Source organism: Fusarium redolens (genome assembly GCF_020744475.1).
Source record: "Fusarium redolens strain MPI-CAGE-AT-0023 chromosome Unknown BKA55scaffold_1, whole genome shotgun sequence".
NCBI lineage: Eukaryota > Fungi > Ascomycota > Sordariomycetes > Hypocreales > Nectriaceae > Fusarium > Fusarium redolens.
In genome coordinates, this window is record NW_025763664.1 from 5,962,388 (window position 1) to 5,981,966 (window position 19,579).

The window sequence follows — 19,579 nt, forward strand, 5'->3', positions numbered from 1 at the left end:
TGCACGCGAACTTTTTGAGTTGGACAGTGGTGGGCGAATATTTACGGCACATAGGCCTCTCTGTCAGAGTATTTAAGTTGCCTATCCTCGGAATCCAATGGGAACTAACACTCCTATTCCGCGCTTGATGCGGTTGGAAAGATGAACTCTCTCAGCTTAGCCATACCCATCCGATCCCCTTTCATAGTCTCCGCCACCTCTTTATCAACCCAGCCCTTAGTATATCCGCCACCAAAGTCAGTAACCCACGCATTATCATCCTGATCTATCAAGGCATTCTCTGCCTTTACATCTCCCCAGATTATTCCAGCTTCATGCAAGCCAGAGACGGCAGCATCGATCTGGCCCATCCACCGTTCTCTCACTTCAGGTGGAGGATCATCAGGTTCCTCGGGAGCGATCTTGGTTGACAACGGACAACCCCGATTATCAATATGGGTTAGCAAAACCCCAAGGATGAAATCATGTTCATCCATGACGACACCGTAAAGGTGACATAGGTTTAGCTGAGAGTCTAAACCGGTTGCGTGAATCATTTTATAGGTCTTGAGCTCGCGCTTCATCTGAACGCCGGAGTTGCACGGCTTGAAGAAGCATTCAGTCTGACAGTTATCGATGAGGACTTTATTTGGTGGCTTGAAGAGCGCATCCTCGGGATCTTCGAAACTTAAAACTATTCCAGCGGGATCGTAGAAGGTAGTCCAAGTCTCCAAGTCGTCCAGGAAGTCATCATCGAAGGTTACAAAAGACGGACGTACGGGGGACGTCTCCGCTGCAACACGCCGAGGGCATAACTTTTCATCAATGATGTCTAGTTCAAAGACAAAGAATTCTGGAACCTGATGCTCGTGAAGAGTGATCTTGATGTCTTTTGGTTGGCATTCCGGAGGAGGCGCGAGCTCGACCAGGAAGGACTCAAACGGGGCCATGACCCATTCGTAGACGTCGGTATCATATATGTCGCCAATGACCTCTTCACCTGACTTGAGGACTTGAAGATATGCCATGTACTTCTCTGTCATGTTGGGAGAGTTGATGAACTTTGTCGGCGAGATCTTGATGTAGAATGCCTTGCCATTCCGGCGGACGGAAAAGTGTGCATCATGATCACCGCTCCGAAAACTTGTGGTGATCCATTCGATTCTGTGTCTTGGCGCTGTAGCCATCTCAGAAGCCGATAAGTCAAGTTAGTTGAAACGTGCAAAACGTTAAAGTGGAGAGCGGTGAACTGTAGAGTTTGACATGTTGCATTTGATTGGCGGGACATGTTGCACTGGATTACGGATACCTTTGTTCAGAAAGGCTTCCATTGTCCTGGAGAGGGGAGGCAAGAAAACCCAGGATGACTATCCTAAAGTGATAAAAAGACTTAGGTAAATTCAGCATCAGTTTAGTGTAGAATTAATGGGCCTCACCTTGCTGTCAGAAGTTTTCTTGCTCCCTGAGGCTTGGGTCTAGAACACCATGCGATGTTCATATCAGTCACGCGACAGTTCTCTATGTTCAACTTGGAAAGCCAGCGCGAAAATGAACTTCTTTTGAGTTCAGTCCACACTGAATTGGTGCCTCCAGATAACGAGTCTACCCCAGATACTTTTTGGGAAGTGGTTCACATCTAGCTCCACTCTGTCGAGATAGGCATGCATCCGCGAAGTGACCAATCACAAATGATGAGTTACCAGCTGTAACGAGATGAATAGCTGTCACTTAAATTCGGCCTTCTCTGAACTATAGGTCAAATATCAGAATCTCTGTAACTGCCTCGCGGAATATTCTAGTATTACATAATTTCCAACATGACAAATACCGTTGTCGTTATCGGGTAAAACATCCATTCGACAGCACTGAAACTTCAGCTAACGATATCTAGTGCCGGTGTAATTGGCCTCACCTCAGCATTGCTGCTGGCCAAGGAGGGTAACAGAGTCACTGTTGTCGGCAAGCATATGCCCGGTGACTATGACGCCGAGTATGCCTCACCATGGGCCGGAGCCAACGTCATCCCGTGAGCCAACCACTGAATTACTTCAAGACCAGGATACTAACATTATCAAGCTTATCGCCTAAAGACGCAAGTCGCTGGGAAAGAAGAACGTGGATTGCTCTTAAGAAACTTGTTGAGGAGACACCTGAAGCAGGTATTCATTTCCAGAGTAAGTTCTCACCATAGATGATAGAAATTACATCAGCTAACATCATAAGCGACACATGTCCTTCGTCGGAATAAGGACACAGAGTCCGCAAAATCTGGATTCTCAGCACATTTCTACGCTGATAACCCATGGTTCAAAGAAATCTTCAACAACTTCCGAAACAACCACCCATCCGAAGTCGCAACTGGCTACGACTCTGGTTTCCAATACCAAGGAGTCTGTATCAACACAGCCATCTACCTGCCCTGGCTTCTCGGCCAGTGCCTCAAATTTGGAGTAGTCGTAAAGCGTGCTATCCTAACTGACATCAACGAAGCCAAGTATCTCAGCCACACCGGTGAAAAGGCTAATATCATCGTCAACGCCACTGGTCTCGGATCTCTAAAGCTCGGAGGCGTTCAAGACACAACCGTCGCACCAGCACGAGGCCAAATCGTCCTCGTTCGCAACGAAACACCCAAGAACCTACCGCTCTTCATGTGTTCAAGCGCCCTCGACGAAAGCGGCGAGGAAATCTACGCCATGCAGAGAGCAGCAGGTGGCGGTACCGTCATTGGCGGGACATATCAGATTGGGAATTGGGATACACAGCCTGATCCCAATACCGCGAATAGAATCATGCAGAGAATTGTAGATCTCTGTCCTGACATCGCTGGTGGAAAAGGAATCACTGGATTAAGTATTATCCGGCATGGTGTTGGTTTTAGACCCTACAGGAAGGGGGGTTTGAGGCTTGAGGAGGAGAAGTTGGATGATGAGACGTGGGTTATTCATAATTATGGACATTCTGGATGGGGATATATGGGGTCTTATGGATGTGCAGAGGGAGTGGTTGAGCTTGTTGAGAAGGTCACTGATAAGACTCGGGCGAAGCTTTGAGGTCGACTTTACGTGCTTTTATTCAGCATGTTATTTCCAATTGATCTTCTTTCTTATTATAAAAGTCTCTTCGTACTCCAGACTCAATGATACAAACGCAGAGATGCTTCTGAGTATATGTCTTCCGCTTTCCAACCACGATTGAAGATTACAAGGGTCTTTAAGAAATATGATAAATCTCACCCAGTAATTGCAGAAGGGGCTGTTTTCCCCATTTCATTCTTCCAATTATGTCACTCACGGAACATTTGCATATCAATATCTATAAAATTGCTTTATCTAGAGTAAGAACCCTGTTGGAAAAGGATCCTCCGGGTCAAGATGAACATTCTTCTCCCCCGTAATCCAAGCTCTCCCCTTGACAGTAGGAAGCACCGCATCCAGCTCACCCACCTTCGTCGTCCCTCTGATCCTCCCCACAAACTCCGTATTGATGATACTTCTAAACTTGACCGACTCTCCCTCCTCAATAAGACCCCTCGCATGCAGGATAGCCAGACGAGAAGAGCTCCCCGTTCCACATGGACTTCTATCCAATCTTCCCGGCGTAACGACAACAGTATGCTTAACAGTCTTGCCTTCTTGTCCATCCTCCAAAGGTTCTGTGATGATGACATTGTTGATACCGCAGATAGCTGGATTTTCAGGGTGCGTGGGCATGCAGTTCGCCAAGACTGCTTGTTTCAATCTCTTGCCGAAATCAATGAGACGATCTGCATTGACTGTTTCCACCCGAAGACCCAGCGCCTCTGCTTTAACAAGCACATACCACTGTCCTCCATACGCAATATCCACAACCACAGTCCCCAGGCCAGGCACATCAATCTCTTTATCAAGAGCATAAACAAACGCCGGGACATTATCAAAAGAAACAGATCTGCACTTCCCATTCTCACACTCCGCCGTCGCAACCACCAACCCCGCAGCCGTATCCAACCTCACAGTCGTAACAGGTTCAATCATGGGTACAATCCCCGTCTCAAGCAGAACAGTCGTCGTGCAGACACAATTCGATCCAGACATTGGGACCCAATCTCCCGGCGCCATGATAAGAAATCCAGCATCTGCGTCAGGTCGACAAGGCGGGACGATCAAGTTCACGCTCATTTCTAAGCGGCCCCTGGGTTCTTGAAGAAGTAGTTGGCGAAGATCGTCTCTCTCAGCCATGTAGTATGTAAGCTTATCGTGCATTGTTTTTGCAGGTACGTCGAGGACGCCGCCGATGATGACATCGCCGACTTCGCCTTCTGCGTGGCATGTGACGATTGAGATGACTCGTTTTGATCGCATGGTGAATTATGTGAAGAGAGGTATAATTGGGGTACTGGTATTTGGGTGAGGATGAAGGAGAAGTTCAATTGGCATGCTTTTATCTATGGTCTTTAGCCTGTTACACTTGATTGGCGTCTTTTTGGAGGGGTTCGATTTATTTGGGCTGAGGGCGGAAAACTACCCATTTTAGAACGCCCATGTTGAAATGGGCTAGAGATCCCGAGCAGCCACTCAAAATGGGATTGATACCAATGGCCTAAAGCACAAGATAACAAGTCAGCTGCTTGAGAATCACACCAATGGCAGCCTAACCTCTTATTACTAAGTGCAGGTCTGCCACTGAACAAGGTTATCTCAACATCAACGCCAGTACGGGAGCAATGAACATTGTATGGAATGAAATGTCGATTGAAGAAGACTCAGGTTTATTCACATGTAACTATGTACAAGCCATGAAAGATATGTTGTCTAGCCAATAGACCGTCAACTAACGCTGGTAGCTCCAATTCACGAACCATCACCCTAAGCGCGAACAACACGAGCCTTGGACTTCCATCCCCAAGCCGAAACATCCCGCTTGTTCATAACAGCCACACTCTCATTGTAGTCACTGGTACCATGCTCCGGATCAGCATCCTTAGCCTCACAAGTAGGTCCAGCATGAGGGTCTCCAAGCGAACCCTCAACCGCACTAAACTTGCGCTTATCCGCAGTAGTAGCAACCATATTCTTCGCCGCCTCCTCAGTCCAGCCGTTGATAAAATCACCATGCGAGCAGAAAGCGTTACCGCACGCAAGCTTAAACGGAGCCTCGCCGCTCCAGCCGTTGGGGAGGACTTTGCGAAGATCGTAGCGGATGCTGAAGCGGAGCTGGGGCATGGACTTGCTGCCCTCGGGACACCAGTTGGCAGTGCCGTAGTCGCGGGACTTGTAGGCTGTTTCGAGGGTTTGTTCGTTGACGCACTGGGGGAAGTAGAGGAGCTGTTGGAGATGGGTGGCGCAGGTTGAAGTAGGGAAACCATTGGCACCAAGAGGAATAGCCTCGCTTTCACAAGTCCACTCAGCCTTAGCATCAGCTGGCATATCGGCTTGAGTCTGCGCATTGGCATCACCCGCCACCATCTTCAAGTTCTGAGGAATAGGAACCTCAGCGGGTGTTTCGCCAAGATTGTAATACGCACTGAAGCGCATAACAGGGATAGGTTCGAAGTTCTTTCCATCGGCGGTATAAAGCGGCGTAGGAATCCAGTAAACCGAAAGATCGTTGGGGTTCTCGGCATTGGTGCAGCCCTTTTGAAGCTCAGCGCTCGTCTTGGTGTTGACGGTGACGGCGTCGGAGCCGAAGAACGAGTGAAGATGAGACTTGCTGTACTCGCCGGGAAAGACGATTGGATCGATGTTCTTGAGCATAAAGGGAGAAGCAACGTTGACTTGGGTGTAAGCCTGAGCGGCGCCGACAAGAAGGCCGGTAGCGAAAAGAATGGAGGAAGACATCTTGCGTCTAGCAGATTATAAAAATGTGATGAAAATAAAAGGTACAGTGAAATGTAGTGACAGTCAATGTCTAACGAAAGAAAAGAACGAGTGTAGTTGACCAAGAACAAATGCACAGATCACGACCAAACACTTCGTTTTAATACCAACGCCAAGCTCCCACTCATATCATCCTCAAAGCCGTTCCGCGTATTCTCACCAATGTTTCGCTGGAATATGCTTAACAGAGATGAAGACTCTGAATATTATTAGCGGAAGAATTCACACCTGTAACAAGGAGTTCAATGCAATTGGTCAATTTCATGGCGCTTGGAAACATTAGAAACGTTGGGCCTTGTAATGTCCGTTTTGAAACAGGGAGGGCTTCTCTATTTGGAGGTTTCCGCGTTTCAGTATTAGGGCGGTATGGCTAAGCGAGGGTGGCTTTCGGAGCTGAGGCTTGGCTGGTGTAAACATTCATCCCACCTCACGTTCTCTACGCGTATGTTTCTTAGCGTACCTACCCTGTGGCATTGTCTCTTGTTATATAGTTGGGTAAATGCGACCAGATCACCCTACAATCTATTATATCCATATTCACACCCGTAATATACAGCCAACTACGGTACTAACAGACAATGAACGCATTCATGTTGGATGGATGAAGCAATATTTGGACAGAAATACACATAATAGACTAGAATTTAAAAGTAAACTATTTGCCCAATGTTGAACAGCAAGCAGTCACTTTATCCCTTTGAGAACGAGGTCGCTCCTTAAACTTCTCTATATAGAGCCCATCTAATTGAAATCCTAATATCAAATATCAAGAATACCTACAATTCTTACTAAATTAGCCTAAGATCCAAGTACCTCTAATTATTCAGCTTCCAGATTGTAACTTTCAACTCTCTAAATCTTACTATCTAAAAGCTGGTGTCTGTGGCGTATTGATCAGCAGCTAATCAATACTGGAGTCAAACTCACAAACATATGTATTAGGTGTGACTTCGTCCTCAAAGGGATATGGCAAGCCCAAAACCCAGCGCCGTTAGGTCTTTGTCAAGCCGTCTCGATAAGCGAGGTCAACTGACTCGCGCATCTTCCATCTCGTCGAGCCTCAGCTGCGACTTCACTGACGTAATCAATAAATCGACAGAGCGCGAGAAACTGACCCAAAAGCCAATCGCAACTTTCATGATCTAACGCCCTTTACTCAGCATTCTGTCCTTGGAAAATTTTCTCTGATAGGTGGGGTCGTGAGTTTTAGAAGTTCCCCAGTAATCCAGTTTTTTAAGATTAAGGTAAGGAAAAAGCTTACGCGCCCATGTCTTATCCTTATCTGACGTGAGAGACAGATTGCTATTCCCGGCCCGGTTTTCAGATGAAACACCTCGTGACACCGGGACTTTTTGTGCTGATATATACAGCTTTATGAAAGAGTTGTGAGATGAATAATGAATTATACATTTATACTGGAAGTCAAATAGGAAATGGTATGACAGACGATGTGATGGATGTCCCAATAAGGATTCATCCTTCGAATCAAGCGAGATGTTGAAGGGTCCTGATTGTGTGGTCCATGGACCTGCATTCGGAACTTCGGCTGGTGCTGACAAGTACCCTTTGAGCAAACACTCCCCAGTTCTAAGTAAGTGGTGGTGTGAAGGCGAGCGCTCAATCTACGAATGACTGCCTTTAACCAACATCACATCATAATCAAGGACCAATCCAAAGCCCCCTCATAACCAAGCATCTCCCAGTCACCCCAGGCCACCCCTGTCCAAAGACGTTGGCAAAAGCTTGAAAAGTCTTATTATGGATCTCCAACATGACGAATCTCCTGATGATCTGCAACCCATCCATGCCGTAAACGGTTGCATCTTTCACATTGGCTCCACATATCACTTCATTGTTGGTTGTCAGAAGTAAGCAATTCATTTCCACAATGCAATCAGGAGACTCTTCCCTCAAGCTCAAATCTACCCTGAAGATCACTTGTCTCTAGCTCGTACCTAAATCATGGCAACTCCGTTCCACTTGGCTCAATGTAAAACTCAAACTCTATCGGAGGATATTCGATACTGTAGGGCTGGTTCTCGAGATTTGCAGATTCTGACACCGGCATCTATAAAACAAGGGGTCTCGCCAAGCTCAGGAACCATTAAGCTGAAATATCAATGGGTGCTTCCACCAACATCCGTTCAACCAACAGGTCGTAAGCACAGCCCAGTGTAGACACAGTCCGCGAATCCTTTGGGGTGACTGGACATGGATGCTCAGGAGTTTCTGCGGGCCACTTTATCCAGTTTTCCTTAAAAGTGACAGTATATCATCCCGCATGTTTAACTGTGATCTCTTCGTCTTCCCTCCTCACGCGATCATGGCTGTCGCGGCAAGTTTACCGTCGCGCCCTGCGCTGAGAGTTGGGATTCTCGCTGCACTGGGCGTTTTCTTCTTTGTCGTTCTTTTTACTTTTTATTCTGATACTATACGATCGCCTGTTGAGTTTGTGCATCGAAAGGCGCAGCAGTACTGTGACTCGTCGCAGGAAACGTAAGTATGTTGCATCTGCCCTGTTGATCTCATGCTAACTGTGTAGAAGCATTCCCTCTTTTACACCGACGCCTACACCGGTATCAAAAGTCACTCCTGAACCTACACCAGAACCTATACATAATTGCGAAGATCCATATCGTCGACCGGGATACCTTTATATACCCAAAGAGCCGAAAGCTTATAGAGATACGCAATGGATTCCTTTCACCGAAGATTACCTTAATTCAGAACCACCCGAGTATGCGGCTTACCCACCAACGCACGAGATTGTCTTCAACGACACTGCTGTTGAACCAGAGTATCTCAACGCCGCTGGGAATCCTCAACAATGGATGCGCATGGCTGTCGTTGAGAATCGACGCCGACGCAAAGCAGCAGAAACTAATGTCCCGTCGACGAGGAACAAAACAGTCAGCGATTTCGTTAATATGAAACATGATAATGGTCTCGGCTGGCTATGGGGCCGTCGTGTAGTCATGTTCGGAGACTCTGTCGATCGCTACATGACACAATTCTTCTGCGAAGAATTCGACAGCAAGATGTATCTCCCCATCCAGGACAAATCAGGCCGACAAGCCAAAGGCATCTGCGAAGTCCCCGCCTTCAATCTCACCCTCGTCTACCTCCACTCCGTCGGATCATTCACCTACCGCCCAGACTGGTGGTGGATCGAAAACCTCAAGAACGTCGCCTGGGAAGAACGCTGGAACATATTCTGGAAACCCCACGAAGCACCTATCCAAGGTCCCTCCGGTCATCCAGACTTAATTCTCTGGCAGAACGGACTTTGGGATCAGCGCGCTTTCTGGGAGGGTGGTGCAGCGATGCATAATGAGGGTGATAAGCCTATGACCTTGAAAAATAGGCAGATGGCTTGGGAGGAAGTCCGTTTCGTTACAGCACGTATAAAGAAGATCGCCAAGCGGCTTAATGATGAGTTTGGGGAAGATGTTCCTATTATGTTTAGGGCCTTGACGGTTCATAGGGAGAGTGGAATGGGCGATGCTATAATGATGGAGATGGATCGTTTGGGGAGAGCTGTGGCAGAACAGGCTGGTCATGAGATGTTTGAGTGGGCTAAGTTGATACATCTTCTTGGGAGTTTGTACCAGGATGGTTTGCATCCTGGGATGGGAGCGGCGAGTTGGCTTTGGGGGAATATGGTCTTGGAATACCTTGCGAGATCTGCTGGGTCTGAGGTTGGTGGTGAGGCTAGATCGCCGTACTTCAGCGGATGGGATGCGTGTCACAAGGAGTTATCAGGCTGGGGAGGGAGATGAAACCATTTGTCACTATAAGTCTATATCTAGTTGAAAATTTCACTGAGCCTGATTTTTGTTATATCATAGTCCCACCCGCAGGCCGCTTTCAATTTCCTCTCCATCAACCTGACGGAGTAGTGGTCCGGCTTGATATTTGAGCCTGGGAATACTTCGCTCTGGCGTTTCACTCTCAATACCTCAAAAGCATACATGTGTTCACTAGCTACTTGACGAATCTGCTCTGTGACTCTAAAGTTTAAACCTGGTCGGTTGAGCAGCGTAGTAAAAGCTTCTGGACCACTTTCGATTGCTCTTATAGCTGCATCCTCAGGAACGCGTTGCTCTGCATATTGCATGCGTCTCAAAGTTTCATTGCAATCCTCACCAATAGTATTGAAGATCAAATTGTCTGTGATCTGCAATTTTTCCTCTGTGTCGTCCTTTCGAAGAAAAACGTACTCCCAGTTAATTTTCTGCCCCAAACAATGGTATAGTCGTACTACTTCTAAAACGCCAGAACACGAGTTTCCGTCATTTCTGATTCGGTGGGGGAACTGGGAAAGAGGAGATCTAGTGTCTTCATCCCCGCTCTGGTTGCCTCTCGATATACCTTTCGGGTTATATTGAAAGGATTTATACACTCTTCAGTCAGGCATTCGAGGGTTCCCAAGCCGTTCGCAATCCCTTTAAGGAAGAGATCCTCTTCTAGTTCAATTGAGCACCCCATTTCTTCCAGAAAAAGCTCAAGAACTTCTTCGCCAGTCTCTATGCCCTTGCCAATCAGTTCTTTTGTCATCATGACGGGTCGGCTGTGTTCATCGATGATCCTGATTCCTTTGGGGTGTTCGGTGTTCGCATCGAGGTAAATGTTTTCGAGAAGCTGAACTGGAGATCGAGCTACACTAAGAAGATGCCGCAGCACGTCTCGATGGCAAAACATAGCTTTCCTCAGTAGCTTTGCCGTTATCTTGGCAGGGGGATGGCAGTATTCGAGGAAAGTTTGACATGAAGTCAGCCCGATTGAGATTGCTTCCATCAAGGCATCAACCCTTAGCTGTTCTGGGTCCGAGGATGATCCAAGGATTTGTCCCATGACTTCTGCATCATGTTGCACGGCTCGAGCGACGAACTCTGCCAAAGGCTCAATTATGAAATCTGGCCTCTTCCGAAGGATCTCAAGGACATCCGGGTATCTCTGTAGAGACTGAAGTGCAGTGTCTGAAGTGATACAAACGGGTGATACACTCTTGTCCAGGAATAGACTCATGATCCGGCTTCCATGTTGCATGATATCCACGAAATGCTGGTCGTCTATCATTGCTATCAAGCCCTGCCGTCCCAGATATGCCCTCAGTGAGTTGTTTGTCGGTTTCCCCTGAAGCTTCTGTTGGAGTTGTTGCATAGATATGGCAGGCAGTTGTGCTTGCAGGTCTCTAATATCTGTTGCCAGCGAATCGTAAGCAGGGCACACGTCGCCTAACAGATAACCACAAAAATCTTGTATCACCGCTCGCTCATCCTTAGCGTAATCAGCCCTCATTCCAGTGTCTTTGAGATCGGACGCCATCCCGAGGAGTGCGTAAACCCTGTCTCTCGGGTCCGTGGCTTGACACCCTTTGAACTTCCACATTAAGTTGCAGAGGTTTCGATTTTGGTCCCACCAGGATGAGCCTTTAAGGGGACTTGGCATGATGTCCAGGACAGCTTGACACTGTTCGCCGACCTCAAAGTTCATAGCATGTGGTAAGAGGGCGAATATCTTGGCAGGGATACTCCCTAGATTGCACTCCACGGTGGCGCATTTTGCGTTGGCCACTTCCTGTAAGATCCAGACTCTTGAGAACCAGGGCTTTCCCATGAAGCTTCGGAGGCCATCGACTGAGTCATGGGAAGATAGTCCGACGCTCGCTTCACTTTGTTTCCATTGGTGTTGCCAACGGGTATCCTGACGTGACCACTTCCGAAAAGCGTGCAAGGGCAGTTCGTCTTTGAAGATGTCGATGGCGAATTTTAACATGACAGCGCCGGCTCCACTTACATAGCCAAGCCAGATGATTACATTGTCCGATTTCTTGTAGATCTCTCCCATGCAATCGACTTGGTGGCCACGTTCCTTGATATTACTCTGGTCAATGCAAAGAGCATCGACCCAAAGCATTCGGTCCTTAGTGGGGTTTCTCAAGCTGCAAAGAGCCTCATGTAAGCTTTCTGTTATTGATAAATGCTTTCCATCTATTATGATCTCGTGAGGTGTATCCTGGCTTCCCCACGAATAAGACAGTGCTTCATAAGTGAAGATGAGTTCCTTGTCGAGGTACGCTTGGACAAGATGGCACTTCAATTGAGATTGAACGCCTTTTTCAAGGCGTACCAGTCGAAATCCAGGACGGTCCAGATCAAATCGATCGTATTGAAATAGAGCTGTAAAGGCATGTTCTTCTTTGAGTTGGACAGCACTGATTCGATGCGAGACAAACATGGCATATATGACTGTGGCCATTCTGATTTGACGTGCCGCAGATTCATCCAATTTTGGAGAACTTGAACTTGCAGAACTAACTGTGCCGCAGACAGTCAAGAATGGAAGTCTTGATTTGATACTGGCAGCTGCTCGTTCGAAACACATGATCTTGCTGTCGCTTCCGACCTTGTTGGTCAAATCACGATCAGATAAGAGACGAGCAGACGATGCTACTATGCCCCGTAAGATTTTGTTTGGTTTACTGGGATCTTGTTTAAGCGGCTGGCAGTCCTTTGTGGAGGCAAGCTCTGCTCGAGATGATTGATGTTGCAGATATTCGCCCCAGTGCCGACGACCCTCCGGGGATTGGATGGTATTGAAGACGGACTTGATACAAGAGGGTGGATGGCTCATTTCAAAAGTCGTTGAGATGCGATTAGAGATAGTTGTCTCATCTACATCGAACTGAACTAGCCCAGGTTGAAAGCCTTGCGGAAATCCCACGACGATATCGCCTGGTTTTGCAAGGCTCTCCTCAGGTGCTGTACCATCGATTCCAATCAAAAAGCCCGTTCGAATAGATGGGAAGGCTTCGAGTACATCGTCGACTGTGTCTTTGACAAAAGTAGAAACATTGAGCATGTCCTCAGCTTTTCCGACCAGGACGACATTGTGAGGGCCAACTTTGCCACGAGAGCATGCAGCTCCCGAGTGTGACAGATGATATTCAGGCTCGGGTTCGTCCAACAAGGCTTTGGCTGTCTCGTAGTCTTCTGGCAAAGGCGCCACTATGGCGATATGGAGATTATTCGAGTCTGACTTGCCCATGACAGGCTGAAAGAAGAAGAAAAAAACGTCTTAGGAAGCTTAATTTAAGTCGTTGATGAAGTCGGAGTTGAGATTGCTCATATAAACTCAAGTGAAATGTCATGGAATATATTATCCAGTCACTGTCGGATCATAGATGCCCAGTGGCGAGGCTTTCATGCCACGTCAGTACTGCATTGGGACTTGGCAAGCCACCATGTTGGTGATCAAATACGAGCCAATCAATCGACAGACACAGCCTGCAGGGCTGGTTACACAAATCAAATTACAATCAAAGTGGAAATATGTTACAGCAATGCCTCGATCGCCATCACATCAAGTATGCCTTGGCTGAAACAAAAGAAACTTTATTATTGAGTAATCAAAAACGTACCTACCTGGATCAATAAAACTTCCAAGTACACCCCATACTTTTAACTGAGAATCCTGCTTCCCTCTCACCTAAAGGCCATGAGCGGCGCGCTTCTTGGCATCAACATCTGCCCACCGCTCACATACAGCCTTCTCAATATCCGCGTAGCTGCAGCCCTCAGTCCAGCTTGGTAATCTCGAAAAGTCTCCCCCTACCATTCCTACCATTCCTAGACCTGTATAATCGTTGCTATGAAACAAACGACTCCGTTCGCGATGTACCCACTTTCCATCCTCTCTCTTTACAACCCCCTCGCTACCCCACGGACGGTTCAACGTCGGCCTAATCTGGTCGTTCTGCATCTGATAGTCGTGATACATCTTGTAAACATTGCAGTCGGGGTCAATGTTGAAACGATGGCATTCATGAGGAAGACAACAGGAAATGGTTGGATCAATGAGATCCCAGTCGTCCAAAATCCAATGTTCTTCAATAGTCTTGAAAGGGAGGATCGCACTGTATAGCGTTTCCCAGCAGCACAGAGAATCCCCATCATCGACTACGCCAAAGTTGCTAGCCTTTGTAGGAGTAGTCATGGATCGCATAGACTCCACGATGCCTCTTAGCATGGTCTCTTCAAGCTGGTTGAGCACTTGATACTTGATAAGAACCTCGATCTTCTGCTCCAACACGTCTGCAGCTTCACTGCGATACTCTTCCGCCCAGATCGTAGAGTTATCCATCAGATCCAGGAACAGTCCCCAGATTGTGTTCAGTATATTGGTGAGTTTCCACCACGGCTGGTCAACTGTTTTCACTGTTTGTCGTCCGAAGAATCCGATAGGTTCCGCGAAGCGATGTTTTCCTGCCCACCTTTGCATGAGAGGAGAGCCCCCCAGATAAGCAACGCCGAATTCTACGAGGCGGCGCATATAATCTCGAAGGGCAAGCTCAAGAAGGTAAGGTGGACAATGAGAGCGTAGAGCCACGTCTAGAGGCCCTGAGAGAGGACCTGGAAGTCCAATATCTTCCCAGTCTCGACCCAAATAGGACGCAAAGTTCATGTGGAAAGGGAGCGAGTAATCATAGCTGTGCAGCAATTTGATCATCTGGCATATGCCTTCTGTGCGGACACGATCAGGGCTCTTGTTCAAGATAGTGATAAGAAATTCAGGGACATGATCGCAATAGTCGTTTGCGTCGTACCAGGGCTGATCTCTCTGCTCTGTCATGTCAAACTTCCTTCCCAGAAGCCACTTCAAAGCGTCGACGCTCTTGTCAATTGGGGCTTCGCCCAAGTAGACGCTCTCCAATAGCTCGTCGATAGGCCTGTGGTGGGTATGCCGACGCTCAGACAGGCACCGACAGCCGTCGGCTTCAGGTAGCTCCCATCTCGTATCAGGTGCAGCTCCAAGCTGGGCACATCGTTCCATTACCTTGATATCAGCGTTTCTGAGTGCGTCCCGGAAAGCGCCATTATTATTCCCGAAATAGTGAAAACGTAGGTAGAGTTTGCTGAGATAAGGGCTGAGTAAGCATAAGCCCTTGAACTCCCGAGCTGAGAAAGTCTTTTCGTCTTTTCCAGGCTCACCTGAAATCTGTAGGAAGGACTTCAACAGGGAGAAGATCTAGCGTCGCCTGTTGAGACTTTTGGGGCGTCATCGTAGCGGATGACAATGAGCTGCTGATTTGGTTGATTTCGTGATCAGAGGACATGTTGTGTGTCTTTGTTGTGTTGGTTGTAATTGCTGTATTGTTAGTTTTTGTTATGTGTATGTTGTTATTTGAATGTGTGATTGATAGTGATGAGTCTCAAATCTTGGAGTCAAATAGACAGCTTCTTATACATTGGCCATATGCGAGTCTAGCCGAACAAGAAATCCTTCATACTTTAACGGCGATACCGTAACGGCTTCTTCCTTACTTTCAAAACTCATGTTTCATACATGTAAAGAGAAATGCACTCGCAATGGCTTTGTCTTCTTTGTTGGAGGCTCCACAGCCACCCCGCAAGAAAGCAGGAATTTCGAAATTACGCCTGTTATAAATACAAAGACATGTCCATGGTACTGAACGCAGCAGGGGATAATTATAGCCACAGACCAGAGAGCTCCTTCGTGTTCTGTTGTTCTTCTCGTCGCAAAAGGAACTGTGTACTCAACGACGACAAACACTACAAAGAAGACATTTCAAGTCAGGAAGAAAGCCTCTACCCTGCGAATACAAGTTTCAAAGAACATGAGGCTCTACGCAAGGGGTGCATTGACTTTGCTAAGACAACTCAGATCTGGAGACAGGCCATCTGGTTAATGTAATTTGGGAACAAACAATCGGGCCGTCAGCCATGCCCAATTTCCTTATCTCAATTGGACTAGTTCAATAAGCACTCGGTCTTGGTCCCTTCTCTGGCACTAATTCATGTGTCTTCCTTCAGACCGTTCAATCAACAAAGCAAGTGGCCGTCCTTATTAGACACATACTCATGTGCAACAGCGGCTTCTATTGTATTCAATCAGTCACCTTCTCACGCTACACTCATCCGTAGAATTAACTTACCAAGAGGAACAGCGACCTTTCCACTCTGCCCCTTACAAGTGCACCTGATCCAGTACTCTGCACCACCATACCACGGATCAGGCGCTACAAACATCTCGCATCCGTGACAGCTTTCAGCAAAGTTTCCATGGTAGGTTGGCTAACAAACTGCTCAGCTTGTATGAATCGGACTACTTTCACGAAGACGACTTACTGTAATGTTGGTGCCATCGTACCCGAAACAGTCATTGAGGTCCAACTCGGACGGGATGTAGCCTGAGTTATCACGAGGCTGGCATTTACCCGATAACGTGTTTGTTTCAGAGTTGAAGGCAATGTCGATACAGGTTCTGTCGATCTGGGCGAATGCGGTACACAGGAGGGTCATCAATACTGTGATTGCTTTGGTCATTTTGCGCTGTGTCACTAGCTGATTGAGTGTGGTTATCTTGACTGCAACTTGACTTACTGCTGGACTTGGCCGGGAATATATGTCTTGATGAATGGAGTTCCATAGAGGGGTCATACAGTAATCCTACCACTCGGTTAAATGAGCTCTGATCCTGATTGCTTCAGCTATAGCATGCGAATCCTTCGTCCGAGTTTAGTGTCAGAACATATGACCCGAGGGTTAGTTGGTGTTGAGAAACTAAAACCCGATAGGCTCTTCCATAATAAGCAATTCCTACTTGACGATTGAGGTAATATCGGAGGTTCCATGCGTTACTTACCTACCTAAACCAGTCTATGCTGCATATCTCCTCGATCCTCCGGGAATAATCCTCCGAAGGCCCGTTCCTTCGGCTTACATACCCCACAAGCTGAACTCTGGGCTACCTTTGTCTGCGTTCAGTTGCTGTGTCCAATTAGACGACTACCTAAGCTACCTACAGCCATGTCTGCAAAGGTGGAACGGAATCCCGTCTCTTCCAAGTTCAAAGTACCGACCCTTTCGCACGTAAGGTTTGTCACCTTATTCCGTCTTCGAGGTAGGAGTCTTTGTTCTTTGTTGTCAGAGTTACGACCTGACCTCTTTCAATACCCTCCTAAGTTGGAGAACACATCCCGTAAGCTTCAAGGGCCCATCTTAAAGCTGACTTCACCCGACATCGACAGATTCAGCACATATTTTGACAATTCCCCCGGTAACGATTCAAATCCTTTCATCTTTCATTACACATGCTATAGTCATCATACAGTTGTCTAACAATTTGTCCTGCTCTGATCCCCATACCCCTCCATCAAAAACTCCATATCATGCCATCCCGTCATCTCCATCTCACTCCCCGGCACATACTGCGCCATAGATCCTTCAGCCATTCCAAACCCCGGAAACGGCAAAAAGTCCAAGAGTCCCTCCATCGACCCAAGTGCTATCCCTTGACCCTGCTGCGCTTGTACTTGTTCAGCTGACCAACCAGCTGGATACGGCGGATTGTTCATGTTGATCCCCTGCGGAGGTAGATTCGATATTCCCGGAGGATCAGTTGGATTATTGGCGCACTCTGAGAAGGTGTCGACTACTTGAGCTAATCTCTTCATTGAACCGCATTTATCCGTATGGTTGATGACATTTCGTAATGTTGCGACTAGACGTCGGACTTTGTTCTGCAGCATTACTTCATCTGGTCCAATACTTTCTGCACCCTCTCCAGGGCGCAACCGTAATAACCGCAGTATGAGAATCATAGCAGAGCAGTAAGCGTAAAAGATATCAAGACCAGAAAGACCGTTGATAACATCAAAGTGATCCAGGAGTATCATCAGATAACTCAGTTGACACGCATGCTTGACACATAGAGCTGCATGCGTAGGCACCGGAGTTTTTGGTGCGTCTTCTTTCCGAGCTGCTGCGACGTCGCGAAGGAGAAGTGGACGTGTAGCCACGATGGCGATGTAATGAAAGTGAATATGCAAAAGTAACACGGCACGAAGTTGAGCACGCGTCTTCCACGCCAATGATACTTTGAGTTCTTCCATATCCACAGCTCTTTCATGATCAATAGACTCCAGAGCTGGCCCTTCCATTTTAATCCACGAAACATCGAGTCCAGGTGCTTTTCCAATATCTCTCTTCCAACCATTCAGCGCAGTCATGATCTCATCCAACGTCGGTCCTGAACTTCGATTTATTCCAACGTGCAGAAGACGTGTTCGCGCCAGGATAGCTTGAAATTTGACGGACCACGACACAAGCCTGGCATCGGTTCCTATACCTCCTTCTACAAAGCCTTCGCGCGGTGGGACGACTTCGACGTCGAGTTCTTGAAGGCCACTAGGTCTACCGAGGCTTGAAGCGAGGAATTGCTCAAAGGAGTAAAGTGTGCAGAAGACCCATTTTCGAACTTCTCTCTCTAGAGGTCTGAAGGAGGAACTCATGTCTGATCGATGAAGACCGAGGGCGAAGGATATTCGAGTCGCTGTTCCGGCAATGTTCCACGCAGCATTTCTTTCATTGTTGTTGTGCAAAAACAGTGAAAGAAGCAGTAGAACTCGGACATTCGTAAGTGAGCACTTTGAGATGAACTGGGGGAGTAGACCTCTAGCAACTGCAATAGATCTTCGTCGTAGGGCAGAATGATCAACGTTGGGTATTGACCTATCAGCGATAGACCCAAATACCACAATCATATGAAGACAGCCTATCCATCCCCAATCGGGTAGTCGAAGTGGTGTCGAAGGAAGACGTGAATTACGGCGCGCTTCGACGATGAAGCTTTCGTATTCTTCCTCAAAGGTAGCTCTGTGAAAGAGAGGAAAGTCATCGTGGACGTTCTTGAAGTATGATTGGATGAGTAACTCGAGGACTTCGTTTGAAGGAAATTGACCGAGGATTTCATCCATGTCTGCTGTTGGAAGACGTGTGAAGTCGCGCGCAATGGCGGAGGTAATGGCTCCAGGTGATGGTCCATCTTGAGGTGTTGCTTCACTGCGTGGTTGTTGATCATCTTCGTCTTGCCCATCAGCCTCTAAAAGTCGACTAGTATTATCCTGTGTGAATTTGGTAGCTCCTTCGCGTCCAGGGGATGGATGCGGGCTATTATTAGAATCAACAAGATTACGAAGTTGATTCCAGAAGTTCAAAGTCCCTGAAGGTCCGATGTAATGCTCATGACCAGAGTTATCTTTAACAAGCGAAGATTGCGGCTCCTCACTATGAGACTTTGAACTCCTCGGCGATACATCAGCCCTCGAATCAGCTGTGATGATATCCGGGCCTGTCGACGGAGTCCGTTCTTTACTAGAAAGATTCTGCACCAGATCCTCAACTCTCATGTGTGTTCTATTAGGATCAGAAATATCAGGCATTTTATACCCCATCTTCTGACCCAGTCGTGCAAGATCACTAACATGATCAAGAGTTTCATTCGGAAAAGCGCCTCTGACAATTGCTTCGAGACATCGATACCTAATGATGTCAGCAGTGTTACACAAGCTGCACACAAGTGAGACAGACCTATCACTCAAATCATCAACACTCCCATAAAACCGCGTCTTTCGTGGCGCTGTATACGAGCAAGTGGCGTTATGTTCAAGACAATTCACACAGCCTGCGCCCGAAGGATCAGGTACACATTTGCACCTCCTCTACACCAGTCAACACCCCAATTACAGTGTCTTTACAGCAAATACACTCACCTTTCGACAACGATCACAACTTTGAGCATTCCTCTTACGGGATTCGTCAGGGATACGCCGCAGACGACGCTTCGCATTTGCAGATTCAGACATGGTTATACAGAGGAAAAGGACTCATCGAATCGATGCTTCCCGGATCTGGGGTTCCTTTTCCCGCGGGACGGAA

General features: G+C 47.4%; 8 protein-coding genes across 8 annotated transcripts; 2 read left to right on the plus strand and 6 right to left on the minus strand.

The window, feature by feature from the left end:
- Positions 1-113: 113 nt before the first annotated feature.
- BKA55DRAFT_497767 (uncharacterized protein) lies at positions 114-1,022 on the minus strand (the record flags this gene model as incomplete). Its single annotated transcript, XM_046186492.1, has 1 exon — positions 114-1,022. The coding sequence occupies one exon, from the start codon at positions 1,020-1,022 to the stop codon at positions 114-116; it is 909 nt and encodes a 302-aa protein (XP_046057634.1).
- A 774-nt stretch (positions 1,023-1,796) lies between these two features.
- On the plus strand, positions 1,797-3,032 carry BKA55DRAFT_683923 (FAD dependent oxidoreductase; the record flags this gene model as incomplete). Its single annotated transcript, XM_046198562.1, has 4 exons — positions 1,797-1,822; positions 1,871-2,005; positions 2,056-2,153; positions 2,203-3,032. 4 exons carry the CDS (start codon positions 1,797-1,799, stop codon positions 3,030-3,032), a joined length of 1,089 nt encoding a protein of 362 aa, XP_046057635.1.
- Positions 3,033-3,281: 249 nt separating this feature from the next.
- On the minus strand, positions 3,282-4,504 carry BKA55DRAFT_552893 (proline racemase family). The gene has a single exon (XM_046191475.1). The coding sequence runs from the start codon at positions 4,320-4,322 to the stop codon at positions 3,312-3,314; it is 1,011 nt and encodes a 336-aa protein (XP_046057636.1). The 5' UTR covers positions 4,323-4,504; the 3' UTR covers positions 3,282-3,311.
- A 147-nt stretch (positions 4,505-4,651) lies between these two features.
- BKA55DRAFT_552895 (uncharacterized protein) lies at positions 4,652-6,137 on the minus strand. The gene has a single exon (XM_046191476.1). It carries the CDS (start codon positions 5,796-5,798, stop codon positions 4,827-4,829), a length of 972 nt encoding a protein of 323 aa, XP_046057637.1. The 5' UTR covers positions 5,799-6,137; the 3' UTR covers positions 4,652-4,826.
- A 2,023-nt stretch (positions 6,138-8,160) lies between these two features.
- Positions 8,161-9,616, plus strand: BKA55DRAFT_683926 (uncharacterized protein; the record flags this gene model as incomplete). Its single annotated transcript, XM_046198563.1, has 2 exons — positions 8,161-8,333; positions 8,383-9,616. 2 exons carry the CDS (start codon positions 8,161-8,163, stop codon positions 9,614-9,616), a joined length of 1,407 nt encoding a protein of 468 aa, XP_046057638.1.
- An 8-nt stretch (positions 9,617-9,624) lies between these two features.
- On the minus strand, positions 9,625-11,723 carry BKA55DRAFT_701462 (uncharacterized protein). The gene has a single exon (XM_046200599.1). The coding sequence runs from the start codon at positions 11,685-11,687 to the stop codon at positions 10,104-10,106; it is 1,584 nt and encodes a 527-aa protein (XP_046057639.1). The 5' UTR covers positions 11,688-11,723; the 3' UTR covers positions 9,625-10,103.
- Positions 11,724-11,935: 212 nt separating this feature from the next.
- Positions 11,936-16,186, minus strand: BKA55DRAFT_589223 (uncharacterized protein; the record flags this gene model as incomplete). Its single annotated transcript, XM_046194903.1, has 7 exons — positions 11,936-12,099; positions 12,200-12,847; positions 13,382-13,944; positions 14,113-14,807; positions 15,716-15,738; positions 15,796-15,934; positions 15,989-16,186. 7 exons carry the CDS (start codon positions 16,184-16,186, stop codon positions 11,936-11,938), a joined length of 2,430 nt encoding a protein of 809 aa, XP_046057640.1.
- Positions 16,187-16,977: 791 nt separating this feature from the next.
- On the minus strand, positions 16,978-19,506 carry BKA55DRAFT_683929 (fungal-specific transcription factor domain-containing protein; the record flags this gene model as incomplete). The annotated part of the gene is made up of 3 exons (XM_046198564.1): positions 16,978-19,183; positions 19,232-19,362; positions 19,414-19,506. 3 exons carry the CDS (start codon positions 19,504-19,506, stop codon positions 16,978-16,980), a joined length of 2,430 nt encoding a protein of 809 aa, XP_046057641.1.
- Positions 19,507-19,579: the final 73 nt, after the last annotated feature.

Excerpts from the sequence above, each read along its gene's own strand:
- BKA55DRAFT_552893 (XM_046191475.1), bottom strand. The coding sequence starts at position 4,322 with ATGCGATCAAAACGAGTCATCTCAATCGTCACATGCCACGCAGAAGGC.
- BKA55DRAFT_552895 (XM_046191476.1), bottom strand. The coding sequence starts at position 5,798 with ATGTCTTCCTCCATTCTTTTCGCTACCGGCCTTCTTGTCGGCGCCGCT.
- BKA55DRAFT_701462 (XM_046200599.1), bottom strand. The coding sequence starts at position 11,687 with ATGGGAGAGATCTACAAGAAATCGGACAATGTAATCATCTGGCTTGGC.